Here is a 12,307-nt window from a genome sequence, read left to right on the forward strand (position 1 = left end):
CTGAGGGTGAAATATAAGACTCTGTCTCAAAAAAAAAAAAAGGATTTTAATATTTTATGTTCCTAGCTTGCTAACCAGGTCATTATTTCTCAAGGTGCTGTCAACATAAAAGTTGATGTTAGCCTCAGACATTTAATTCTGCTGTATTGTGATGGTTTTTATAACTTTTCATGCATTGTTTATGATTTCCAACCATCCCTCATTCCACTTATTTAGGACTTGGTCAGCCTTTGTTGCTATACCCAGGAAGTAGCTTATGTGTATTTTGGAAAAATAAAGGTGATGTTTATTCTTTGCGGGTCAGCCATCGGCTGACTAGTGGCAAGACGAGAAAAAATGTGGGGCCATCCACAGTTCAAGGGCAGGGATGTGTGAAGGGCAGAGTCTGAGGAACTGAATCCCTACTGAGAAAAGAAACAGAACAATCACGCTGGGGTTGGTGGGCACACGCAGACTGCAGAAGCCAGTCTGAGTTGTGAGCGCAAGGCCAGCAGGCAAAATTCTGAGTGATGTGGTGGGAAAGGAGGACCAGGAAGGGTGTGGCAATAAGGGAGCCAAGGATTGGTGCTGTCATCAGAGGCTGCGGAGAACAAGACTGGCCTGCAGGGAGGCTAAGAAGTAATCCAAACATCGAGAAAGAAAAAAGAAAGAAAGAGAAAAGCAGTAATCCAGTTGCCATGTGGAGCCTGTGTGGGCACCTGGCAGAGGTGGCTGTGTGACTTAAATTGCACAAGGGCTGCCTGTGGCAATGTGGGCAAAGCTGCATTCTGCCTAAGCCCCGCATTTCCTTTTCTCATCCTTAAACGTAGTTCCTCTAAAGCAATTCCTGAACGGCTTTTCCATCAGAACCATGAGCTGAGTGGGGCATAAGTTAGGCACTGTTCTACAGAGGAAGGTTCTGAGTGTGGCTGAGATCCTCAGGTCCCAGACAAAGGAGAAAAATCCCCTTTATTCTTTGGATGGCCGCAGAAGACAAAGCCACTTGGAACCTCTTGCTCCTGAGGATGGAGGGTATTTCTCAGAAACATGAAAGCTATAAAAACTTGGGATGGCAAGAATAGAAAGTGCTGAGGAGGGGATCTCAGAAGCGTGGACAGGTAAAGTCACCTCTGAAGTTCTGCATGTCCATGGGCCACCAGAACACAGGATCTTTTTCTTGCTCCTATCCCAGTTCTGAGCTGCTGGAAGAGGTGGGACTGATGCTGGGCTGAGCTTTGGGCTGGGCCCACAGGGTGGGAGTAAAGACATTTGTCTGATATGTATGACAGTCCCCAGAATGACTGTCGGCCATGTTGCCTTATATGCTGGTGATGCTCTGTGGATCTTCTGATGTCCCTTTAGGCTGAAGGGGTGGGGAGTCCCCAGAGTAGACCATACATAGGAAACAAATGAAATCATGGCTTGAGAAACAGCAAAATGCAAAAGTGTCTGATATTGTGTTTTATAGTAAGAAGCATATATGTTGGTTTTCATCCCTGGTTCATGATCAGAGCTGTTAATCCCTTGGAATTTCCTGAGTGATAGAAGCATTTTTTATTCTAATGAGGTGACTCCTTTTGAGTTCCTAGATGGGAGCTGGTTGTCAGAAAGACCCAGCTACGATTACAAGCTGGGAGCTTTCAGCCCCAACCCCCATTCTCTTGGGAAGAGGAGAGAAGCAGAAGATTGAGTTAAAAATAATTGATCATGCCACTTCCAGTTCTTCAAAATGTCTACCCTCTATTGCCTTTTTGTATGTGGCTTTTACACTTGTGCCTCAAGTATTCTCTCTTACCTCCCTTTACTTGGGCTAATTCTAACACAGCCTTCAGATCTCAACTTGCATTCATTTATTCACTCATTCCCACTGTGCTGGGAAGTTCCCTCTGCTGTCACCATCTTGAAATCCTTAACAGTTTTTGAACCAGGAGCCATACCTTTTTATTTTGCACGGGGCTGTGTACACAGCCGTCCTGCTGGTCATCTGCCAGGCACCACTGCACTGGTATTGGGGCTTCAGTGAGGACAAAGAAGGTGGCACTCTACTAGTGCAAGAGGTAGCCATTGCTCAAACAGCTAGAGAAGTAATGTTGTAAATGTAAAATTACAGCTGGATAAATGCTCCAAAGGAAAGCTATCACATGCGAATTTGGTTTAGTCAAGGAAGTCAGGGGATCCTTTTCTGAGGAAGTCAGTGTTTACTTGAGTCTAAAAGGGTGAAAAGTGAACCAGGCTTTCTAAGCATTCCCTTAGCCCCGTCCCAGCATACATTGCTTTAGCTCCTCGTGTTCTATTTTCTCATTGCAACTTGAACTTCTCTTTTTTATATTGTTTATTAATATTGTATTAATTGTGTACTAGTCAACTTTCTGGAGATGCCATGAGCCCCCAGGATGTCTCCCTTCTCACCATGTTATCCTCCATGGCACTGTGCCTGATACTGAGTGAGAATTTAAGTAAAAATTTTAAACGAAAAGATCGTTGAATTTTTTAGTGTCATCTTTGCATGCATAATTAACTTTTCCCCCACATATAATTCAGTAGCTTGCGTTTTATTATTTTTAAACGTTTTTGTAGAGACCCTGTCTTGCTATGTCGCCTAGGCTAATCTCAATCTCCTGGCCTCAAGCAATCCCTCCTCCGCAGCCTCCTAAAAGCACTGGGATTATAGGCATAAGCAAGTGTGTCCAGCTAGTATCCTACATTTCAAAAGATATTAGCACTATGAAAATGTGTCCCTTTTTTTCATTTTTTATAAACTTTATAAAATGGCTAAATCAAAGGCTTTGAAAAATTATCTAGATGTTCATGTTCAGAGTAAATCTGAGGGGGAAGAGATTAGAGGTAAAGAGATTATTTTAGGAGATAATAGTATAAAGTGGAGGAAGGTTGGAATTAATAGTATTTATTTACTTATCTAGCAACATTTATTAGGGACATACTATAAGTTAGGCACCGCATTAGACATTGGCAAAAACATAATAATGAAAAAAAAACCAAAATTGATCATGCCTATCTAATTTTTATAGACATTTTATAGGATTTTTATAAAAGTTCCAGAACCATGGGGAGACCTTTAAGGTTGCTGACCACACGTGAAGGTGTTTGACAGGTGGTAAGCCCGGGAAAGTCACTGGAGCTCCTCACCCCTCCACACACCTGTCCTGTTGTCCATCTCTGCATCTGGCTGTGCTTCTGTACCCTTTGTGATATCCTTCAGAACAAACTGGTAAATGTAAGTTAAATGTTTCCCTGAGTTCTGTGAGCCATTCTAGCAAATGATCAAACTTGAGGAGGGGATTGTGAGAATCCCCAATTTATAGCTGGTCCATTAGAAGTTCTGGAGGCCTAGATGTGCAGTTGGCATCTGAAGTGGGAGGGGTCTGCCAGGACTGAGCTCTTCATCTGTGGGATCTGACTGTAATCCCAGGTATCAGAGTGTTAGGATTCAGTTAAACTGCAGGATGCCCATCAGCTATCTTTGATAGCTGGGTATCAGAGAACTGGTTCGTGGGGAGAAACACTTCCATATGGTTTTGTGACCAGAAGGATTTTCAGAGTACAGTAGATGCAACTATTAATAGCCCTTTCTCCGATTATATTCATTTAGTGTCTGCATTTAATTAATTCATTAATTATTTTTGAGACAGAGTCTTATTCTGTTACCTAGGCCAGAGTGCTGTGGCATCACTGTAACTCACGGCAACCTCAAACTCTTGAGCTTGAGCAATCCTTCCGCTTCAGCCTCTCCAGTAGCTGGGACTACACCCAGTTTGTTTTTCTAAAGTAGAGATGAGGTCTTGTTCTTGCCTAAGTGGGTCTCAAACTCCTTAATTTAAGGGACCCTTCCACGTTGGCCTCTCAGAGTACTAGGATCACAGGCATGAGCCACCACACCTGGCCTTAGTGTCTACATTTCAGACAGTCTCACTTAATACAGATCTCTGTATAGGGGGGAAAACTGGTCACTACAGAAGAGAGAAACATGATGATGACAGTGTTCTCAAACCAGCACACAGAAGAGAAGAAAGAGATGGGAATGGAAGCAGAAACACAACCAAATGACCACTGGGCTGGTGCAAGGCCAGCCTCTTACCGTAGTGTGGGATGATGGCCCAGGCCATGGCAGAGGCGTAGATGCCGCCGATCATCCAGAACATGCAGAGCCAGCTCAGGTGCTCACCCCTCTTCTCCCGGGCCAACACTTCAGCAAAGTAGGAGAACACAGTAGGAATGGCTCCTCCGATCCTGTCAAAAGGTACAGACAATATATGAAATTGGAACCTGGACAGCGAATGTGAGATGCAAAGAGCGGAATCAAAGCAAGACCTGATAACACATGCTCTCTATCTATCCCAGTGTATCAAGGATGTATAGTTCCTATCCTTTCATAACTTTAAAATTATAGTCTCCATGTTCAATATAAATTTATCATCTTTCCAAAACCTGAACCTGCAATTAAGCTACATAACCCAAAGGTGGTAGTGGCACACTGCTTGCATGGTTTATAGAGTTTAGCTTGAGGATTTGATGAGTTTTCTGCTCAGTGTTGAATGTTCTACATGATACTTATCAAAACTTACAATAATTTGGCACAGTCTAGTGAACATTTTAATTAATTCATTTTTAAAACAAGATTCTTTGTCATGTTCTACTCATGATGTAGGGATTGGAAACAGCTTCAAATACTTCTGGGGGATATCTGCAATCTATACTTGCTCACTGCTACCCCCCAGTAGCTGGTCTTACACCAATCAGGCTAATGTTTGACAAACACAGAACCAACGGGGTCACTTCCTTGATTGGCTCTAGTCCTGATCCAGTAGACATTGTGCTGAATGAGTACATGTGAAAGGGACACTGGGAGAACCAAATAAGGAGGTGGTGGTTTAGACACCAAGAGAACAGAGTGCAGTGCTTCCTTCCAGTAGGAACTAGTTACAAGAGCTGCTGACCGAGCTCTGGGGAGATGACTCCAACAGTGACCTCTACTCAGGTTAAGTGTTTTTAAGCGAGGGTCTATGGAATCAAGATTCATTCTAGAGAAATGAGTCATAGATTTCACCAGAATTTCAAATAGATCTTGACCCTAAAATTTCAGGAAGCACTGCCTCTGAACGTAAAGTAGTATGAAAAAAATATTACTATCACTGCAAACAATTCAAAAGTTGCACAATATAAGTAGATTGTCAAGATGACACCTAATCTAATAGTTGAGAATCATGTACTGACTCATGTAGGTTCAGATTTCTATAAGGAAAATGACTATTGACATTTCTTGCAAATTTGATGACAAGGAAAAACATGTTTATCCACTGGGCAATAACTATTTTTCTTAGAGCCTTTGATATGATAAAGAAGTACTGGCAGTGACCTTAACAAATGTAATTTAAGGAAAAGCCATTTTGCAGCAAACTGCATATACCAAATAAACCACAGGATTTACAATGTCCTTCTGCATCAACTGGGAGGCCAAAATATAGCACCATTTTATATTGTGTAAGACCAGCACATCACATCTCCTGGTTATCCATCAGTAGATATGGGCAAACGACAGTGATAAGTAATCATGATAAGTACTTAAGGATCGTAAGTAATCATGATAAGCATACGTATAATTTCATACAATTTTTCTTTGTGTTATAATGTGTAATATGTATATGTGATATATAATGGCCACAGTATGCTTCTTAGTGGGAGTTGCTGTGGAAGGAGTTTAAAATTTATGAACTTAAATCATCTATATCTGTTTTTCTGGTCTATGATAGCAGTAGTTCTACCTAAAACCTCTAGAGGTATGAATCTTAGTGTCTTCAGATGCAGCACATCACACGCAGAGACATCTAACCAGGTCCACGTCCACCAGCCAAACCCTCAAGCGGGAAACAAAGGCACACGATGGGTGCTCAGAGCTGGCTCTAGAGTGCACCATATTAGACTCACATAGTTCTCACGCCTGGCTTCTGGAGGAGCTCATTTCATGCTTAGCTAGTTGAATGTAAAAATTTATTTACAATATTTTCGGATTTTAAATGGGTTCCTTATAAGACAGAATTTTAGTGGGAAATAAAATGTCTCTGTCACAAATCATTCAATGCTATTTCTTTCTTTCACTTAATGCAAAAAGTCTGATCCTCTGCACCATAAAATCCCAGGCCCCTACTTCACTCTTCAATGCATAAGAAAGAGTCCCAGTCTTTTACTGACATTTTATATCCTAATTAATGTTTCATCAGGATTCAGAATGTTCTGTATGTAATAGCTATAATTCACACTTTGTGAAGGCACAGTTGCACGTCAAGATTTGCCAGGTCCCTCTGAACCAAGATAAATGTACTCCACTGTGGCTAAAGTTTCAAGTCGAAGACTGCAGACTTGCCTGTCACATTTAAACAAATCATGTTACATAAGAAAATGCCAACTTTTAGGGACTTATCAACAATTCAGCTGATTTTAATTCAATGCCTCTTCTTAAAGTGGTTATTTTTGCATGGATGTCTCTCACTATTGGTTTGTAGAGCAGACTGCAAGGAGCTCTAATACTAAGGAATAAGTGAGTCTGAGGAATGGTGAAGGATTTTATTGAAATGCTTGTAAAGTTCTCAAGACTCAAATCTGTAAATCATTCCAAGTATTCGCATTTGTTCTTGGGGGCTGATCATCTATTTGGGGGCAAATACTACTTCTCATCTTACTATGACATCTTCTAAGCAGAGAAGAAACTATTACTACTACTATTACTATTACTACTACTACGATTACTATTACTGGTGTTTCACACTCCAACAGCTCCTTGAAGGCAGGGACTGTATTCATATTTGAATCCCCATTACCTGGCCCAGTGGACATGTGCTAAGTGTTTACTCAAAAGAACTTAATTTCACAGACTCTCGAGTGCTAGAGTTAGCACATCACGTCTCCTGGAGTAACCTATTCTGATGACTTAAACATCTCTACTGAATAAATACATGCACCTTATTTCCTGGGACAGTATGATCATAAAAGAAGTTGAGAGTGTTGGACTGGAAGTTTAGACAGCAATGGAACCCTCACAATGTTCCCAAGCTACTCTGTGACCTAGTTACTATGGTCCCTCTTTGACCAGATGCTCCTATGGCCCTTGTTCTGGGGGATAGTTCACTTAGAACTGGCCAAAAACTATCGGGCAATCCCATTGGGCACTCCAGGAGCTTCCACCTGTGTACCTTTCAGAAAAATATTGCAGAGGCTCTAATTATCATCAATAAAAATATTTAGACAAGAGATAAAGCAAAAGCTTTCACATCTTTTACAATATAATTTGGTTCCCCTGGTAACTACTGAAGATAAGAAAAAACTGCCACTCTCTAGACCTCAAACCTTATAAATTAAAAAAAGTTTCCCATTACTATTCTATCTCAGTATTTCATGCGAGTGGTTAATACATTTCCTTATTTGTTGTTTTGTTTGTTTATTTACCTTTTATCTTTTTTAAGATATAATTTCTGAGAATAAATGAAGAAATAAAAAATATTTCAATGGCAGCCTTCAAAAGCTCATGTAGTAGTAGATCTTAAATAGAACTGATTTTGTGCCCTGTCTCCACCCCCTGTAGATCTCTGGCAATGTCTAGAGATATTTTTAATTGTCCTAACTCAGGGGGTGTTGCTGGCATCTAGTGGGCAGAGGCCAGGGGTGCTGCTAAACATCCTACAATGATCAGGATAGCTCCTCACAAAAAATTATCTAGCCCAAAATGTTAGTAGTACAAAGGCTGAGCAACTCTTGCAATGGGGACTTAATGTGGAAAATACAATTGATTTTATATTAAAAATCTGTAACATAAGGCACAACGTTATCTTTTTCATTTTCTCACTGATAACACAGCCTTAAATCCAGACAATATGAAGAGTTCATTGTTCATTATATAATGATCAGTCATCATTGCTGTAATCTGCTCAAGTTCATTTTTGATGGAATGTTTACAGAAATGAAGCAATGAGATCAGAATGGTTTTTCCTACCATTGGATATTAAGTCTATTTCATTAGCTGTCCAAAAAATGGCAAATCTTAATTATCCTCAGTAATAGGAGGCACAGAAGGAATAATTAAAATCCACATTCTAGCTGGAAGATTAGTCAGTTTCAAAATAATTGAATTTACATAAATGAAATAGAATGTTAATATTTGGAATTTCAGTATTGGGGTTATTCTCTAAGTTAATATTAATTTTAGGTTTTGGCAACTTTAATTACAGAAATCAAAACTAAAATATTCTGTATTAAACACATTTCTAGAATAAAGTAGGATCTCCTCCCTCCTTTTTGCCCGTGCGTTCACACACACAAAATACCTCAACAGGTCTGCATATGACTCAGTAGCCATCTGGTAAATATCATGAGATATATTTATTTACCTCAATAATCTAAGGCAAATTAGATCACTATGTAAGGCAAAGAATGTTTTATCTTTACATAAAAAATTTATCCTGTCTCGGGAAATGTGAGGCACTTAAGTTATGTAAGTCTAGCACAGCAGGCTGATGGGGTGCCTGATATCCGTCTGCACAAACCTCCCTGGGAAATGGAGAACGTGGCTGTCCTAATCCCTGCAAATCTCTCCCCCACCCCCTCACCGCACCTCCTCTGTCTCTAGTTCAGATGGCAACCCTGCTGTGGATGATGTTTGTCCTTGTACCTCACTGATGGGGTTGGAATGTTTGGCGGATTCAAATCACGTGTTGAAATTGGATCTTCATTGCTAAATACTGGGACTGGTGGGAGGGGTTTGGGTCAAGTGGGTGGGTCTCTTATGAATGGCTTGGTGCCCTTGAGTGATAAGGAATGAGTTCTCTATGAGTTCACTGAGAGTGGATTGCTTAAAGGAGCCTAGCACCACCTCCGCCCTCTCTTGCTCGTGCTCACACCCTGGGACATGCTTTCCACCTGGATTGGAAGCTCTCCTGAAACCCTCACCAGAAGCAGACACTGTTCTGGTGCCACACTCCTTGTATAGTTTGCAGAACTGTGAGCCAAATAAACCTCTTTTCTTTATAAACTACCCAGCCTCAGGCATTCCTTTATAGTAGAGCAGGTGGACTAATACACTCATCAGACTGATTTATGTGGGGTGTTCAAAGATGGAGATGGAATGGGGTTCAGGTTTCTGCAATGAAGGAGGGAGATCATAGATAAAGGAGTAATTGACAACTTCTCCTCCTGAGGAGGGATTCTACTGTGTAATTCTCTTCTGCTTTACTTTTTCAACGAGCATGTAACAATGAATAATTTTATTCTAACTTACTTCACCATGTGATTATCAAGCAGTCCTTTACCTTAATCCTCCATTTCCCATTTCCATTGGTAAATGGGGCATTATGGAAGAACAAGATTAAAGAGAAAGTTGAATAATCATTGTAAAGTCACGTGTTCAATACAGACAATAAGCAGAGAGGGCTGAGTCCACCAAGAGCTGACTCTGGGAGCTTTTGTTAGGACAAGTATTATGGGCTTATAAAAAGAATAGTGAATGGTCTCTGGGAATCACAATTACAAATAACTTGCATGAAAAATATTCTTTTAATCCATACTCAGAATCAACAAAAGGAAGACACTGAACAGCCAGGCAGATTGCATAGCACTTCAGAACCAATTCATTATGTTTTAAATGGGACCTAGAAATAGGAATTAAAGCAGCAGCCTCCAGAATGGACTTTTCAGTGTCTTCTGCTTTATGAAAGTAAATAGAATTTCACAGACCCCTGGGGAGGTTGTTCAGAACCTTAGATGAAAGAGCACAGACCTAATAGTCTCTGAATAGGCTGTGTTGGCACAGAAATAAGGTTCACTGTGTTGATTAGGAAGAACATGTTAGTTATCAGCAATCTAGATGGATGTTACAAGGGGAAAACATTGCATTTACTGGTAGGTGAACCCATGATCAAATAAGGAATAGGAAACTCTTATGCCCAGCGTCAGTGCTAAAGGATGGGTGCTTTAGGTAGCACCAATCTAGTCCTCCAATCTCCAATGCCACAATTTATAAAATAATATTGGAAGCTGGTATTTTCTCAATATTATGTAAATTATTAGAATAATTGGTAGGGAGGGGTGGAGTAAGATGGAAGACCAGGATTGTTCAGCTGAGCTCTCCTGGAATGACTGGGGAAAAAGAGAGAACCCAGCCATACCTGGTGTGGGGACCTTACCCAGAGTCATAGCTCAGGGAGCACAGTGAGGAGGTGGTGAGCTGGATACAGCATTTGATCTGGAATGGTGGAAATCTGGTGAATTAGGCAAGTGATTACAAATGTCTGGGATCAGCTGCCCCCTCCTGCCTCACCACCCAGGTCTGGGATGGGAAGAAGCCTTTCCAGAGTTTTCAGTTATTGGAGGAAGCTGTGAACTGAGTGGAAAGCTTGGAAGAGTAGGTGGACTCGAGCAGTATACAGCAACCAGATCTGAATGTCTGATGGAGTGGATTTGCCATAGGTTTGATAGCTGGTGAGGCAGCTATACTGAGGTCTCTGGGCCAGGGGGCTGCCACTGTGGGAAGGTTGTGAGAAGGTCTAAGCAGGGCCCTAAAGCAAGGCTGTCTTAATTTTGCCTGCCAGAATCAGAACTCTACTCTTGGGACAGGCTGGGGACCCCTGCAACCCACAGGAACTAGAGTCAGGGGGCACTGTGAGATCTGCCCCTGAAGGATTCTTGTGAGCTTTAAGATTTCAAACCAGAGGATGGGCGGAGGGAGGGTGATTGGTGGGATTACATCTAAGGTGCATCTTACAAGGGTACATGTGAAACTTACTGAATGTAGAATATAAATGTCTTTTTTTTTTGTAGAGACAGCGTGTCACTGTACCACCCTCAGGTAGAGTGCTGTGGCATCACATGGCTCACAGCAACCTCTAACTCCTGGGCTTCCGCGATTCTCTTGCCTCAGCCTCCCGAGTAGCTGGGACTACAGGCGCCCGCCACAACGCCCGACTATTTTTTTGTTGCAGTTTGGCCGGGGCTGGGTTTGAACCCGCCACCCTCGGCATATGGGGCCAGCGCCCTACTCGCTGAGCCACAGGCACCACTGAATATAAATGTCTTAACACAATAACTAAGAAAATGCCAGGAAGGCTATGTTAACCAGTGTGATGAAAATATGTCAAATGGTATATAAAACCAGTGTATGGTGCTCCATGATTGCATTAATGTACACAGCTATGATTTAATTAAAAAAAAATCTCAAACCAGCAAGGTCTGAATGCTGAGGAAACAATCAGGCAATCACCAAAGACAACTAAGTTTAGAATAAGGACCGTAGAGGTTCCTGGCTGTGTTCTCCAACTCCTAAAAAAACACAGCACCCCCTGGCGTCCTGGCAATATATTCTTCAAGAACAAGGACTTTAGTTTATTTGGCCAAGAGGAAGACATTGGCTTTGCTCAGACGGAGGCCAGTTCAAGACCTAAGCTCTGAGACAAGGTAATTTGAAGCAAAGGAGGCAGTGACAAGGAAAAAGAAGGACAAGGGTGAGTAAGAAGAAAGAACATATGAGGAGGAACCAACAGAAAAATTCAGGGAACATGAAAAACCAAAACACAGGAACTCCCCCACAGGACCATGAGGCAGCTACTGCAGATGAATTCATCTATAAAAAAATTAATGGACTTGACAGAAAGGGAGTTTAGAATATGGATAGTAAAGACAATAAAAGGAATGGATGAGAAAATGGAAAGACAGAACCAAAAGTTGGATGAGAGATATGTAGAATCTAGAAAGGATATGATGGAGCTTAAGGAAATGAAGGAGACAATCAGGGAATGTAAAGATGCAGAAGAAAGTATTAAACTAGGTTAGACCATGGAGAAGAAAGAACCTCAGAGCTAGAGGATAAAGTTTTTGAGTTAATCCAGGTAGTTAAAGAGGCAGAAAAGGAGAGAAAAAGCAGAACAGGCACTTAGAGAACTAAGTGCCTCCATGAGAGTTCAAAAATCTGAATTATAGGGATTCCTGAAGGGGAAGAAGATTGTCCCAAAGTAACGGAAGCCCTACTGGAGACTATCATAAATGAAAACATCACAAATTTTACTAAAGACCCTGACACACTACTTTCGGATGGATATGGAACCCCAGGTCCTCTCAACTCAAACAAAGCCTCTCCAAAACACATTGTAGTGAACCTGTTCAAAGTCAAGATGAAAGAAAAAATTCTGCAAACAGTAAGGAGTAACCGCAAACTAACCTACAGAGGCAGAGCCATTAAGATGACAGCAGACTTTTCAACTGAAATCTTCCAATCCAGAAGAGCATGGTCAGCCACCTTCAACATTCTTAAGCAAAATAATTTTCAGTCCAG

At 41.3% G+C, this 12,307-nt stretch overlaps 1 protein-coding gene across 1 annotated transcript in view; it reads right to left on the reverse strand.

The window, feature by feature from the left end:
• The window catches only part of SV2C (synaptic vesicle glycoprotein 2C), a 268,675-nt gene that overhangs the window by 124,639 nt on the left and 131,729 nt on the right, over positions 1–12,307 (reverse strand). Inside the window, exon 4 of the mRNA XM_053588340.1 lies at positions 4,076–4,227. Within this exon, the coding sequence (XP_053444315.1) occupies positions 4,076–4,227 (152 nt within the window). The remainder of the gene's footprint in view (positions 1–4,075; positions 4,228–12,307) is intronic.

This window comes from Nycticebus coucang, chromosome 1 (genome assembly GCF_027406575.1).
Source record: "Nycticebus coucang isolate mNycCou1 chromosome 1, mNycCou1.pri, whole genome shotgun sequence".
In the NCBI taxonomy this organism is placed as follows: Eukaryota; Metazoa; Chordata; class Mammalia; order Primates; family Lorisidae; genus Nycticebus; species Nycticebus coucang.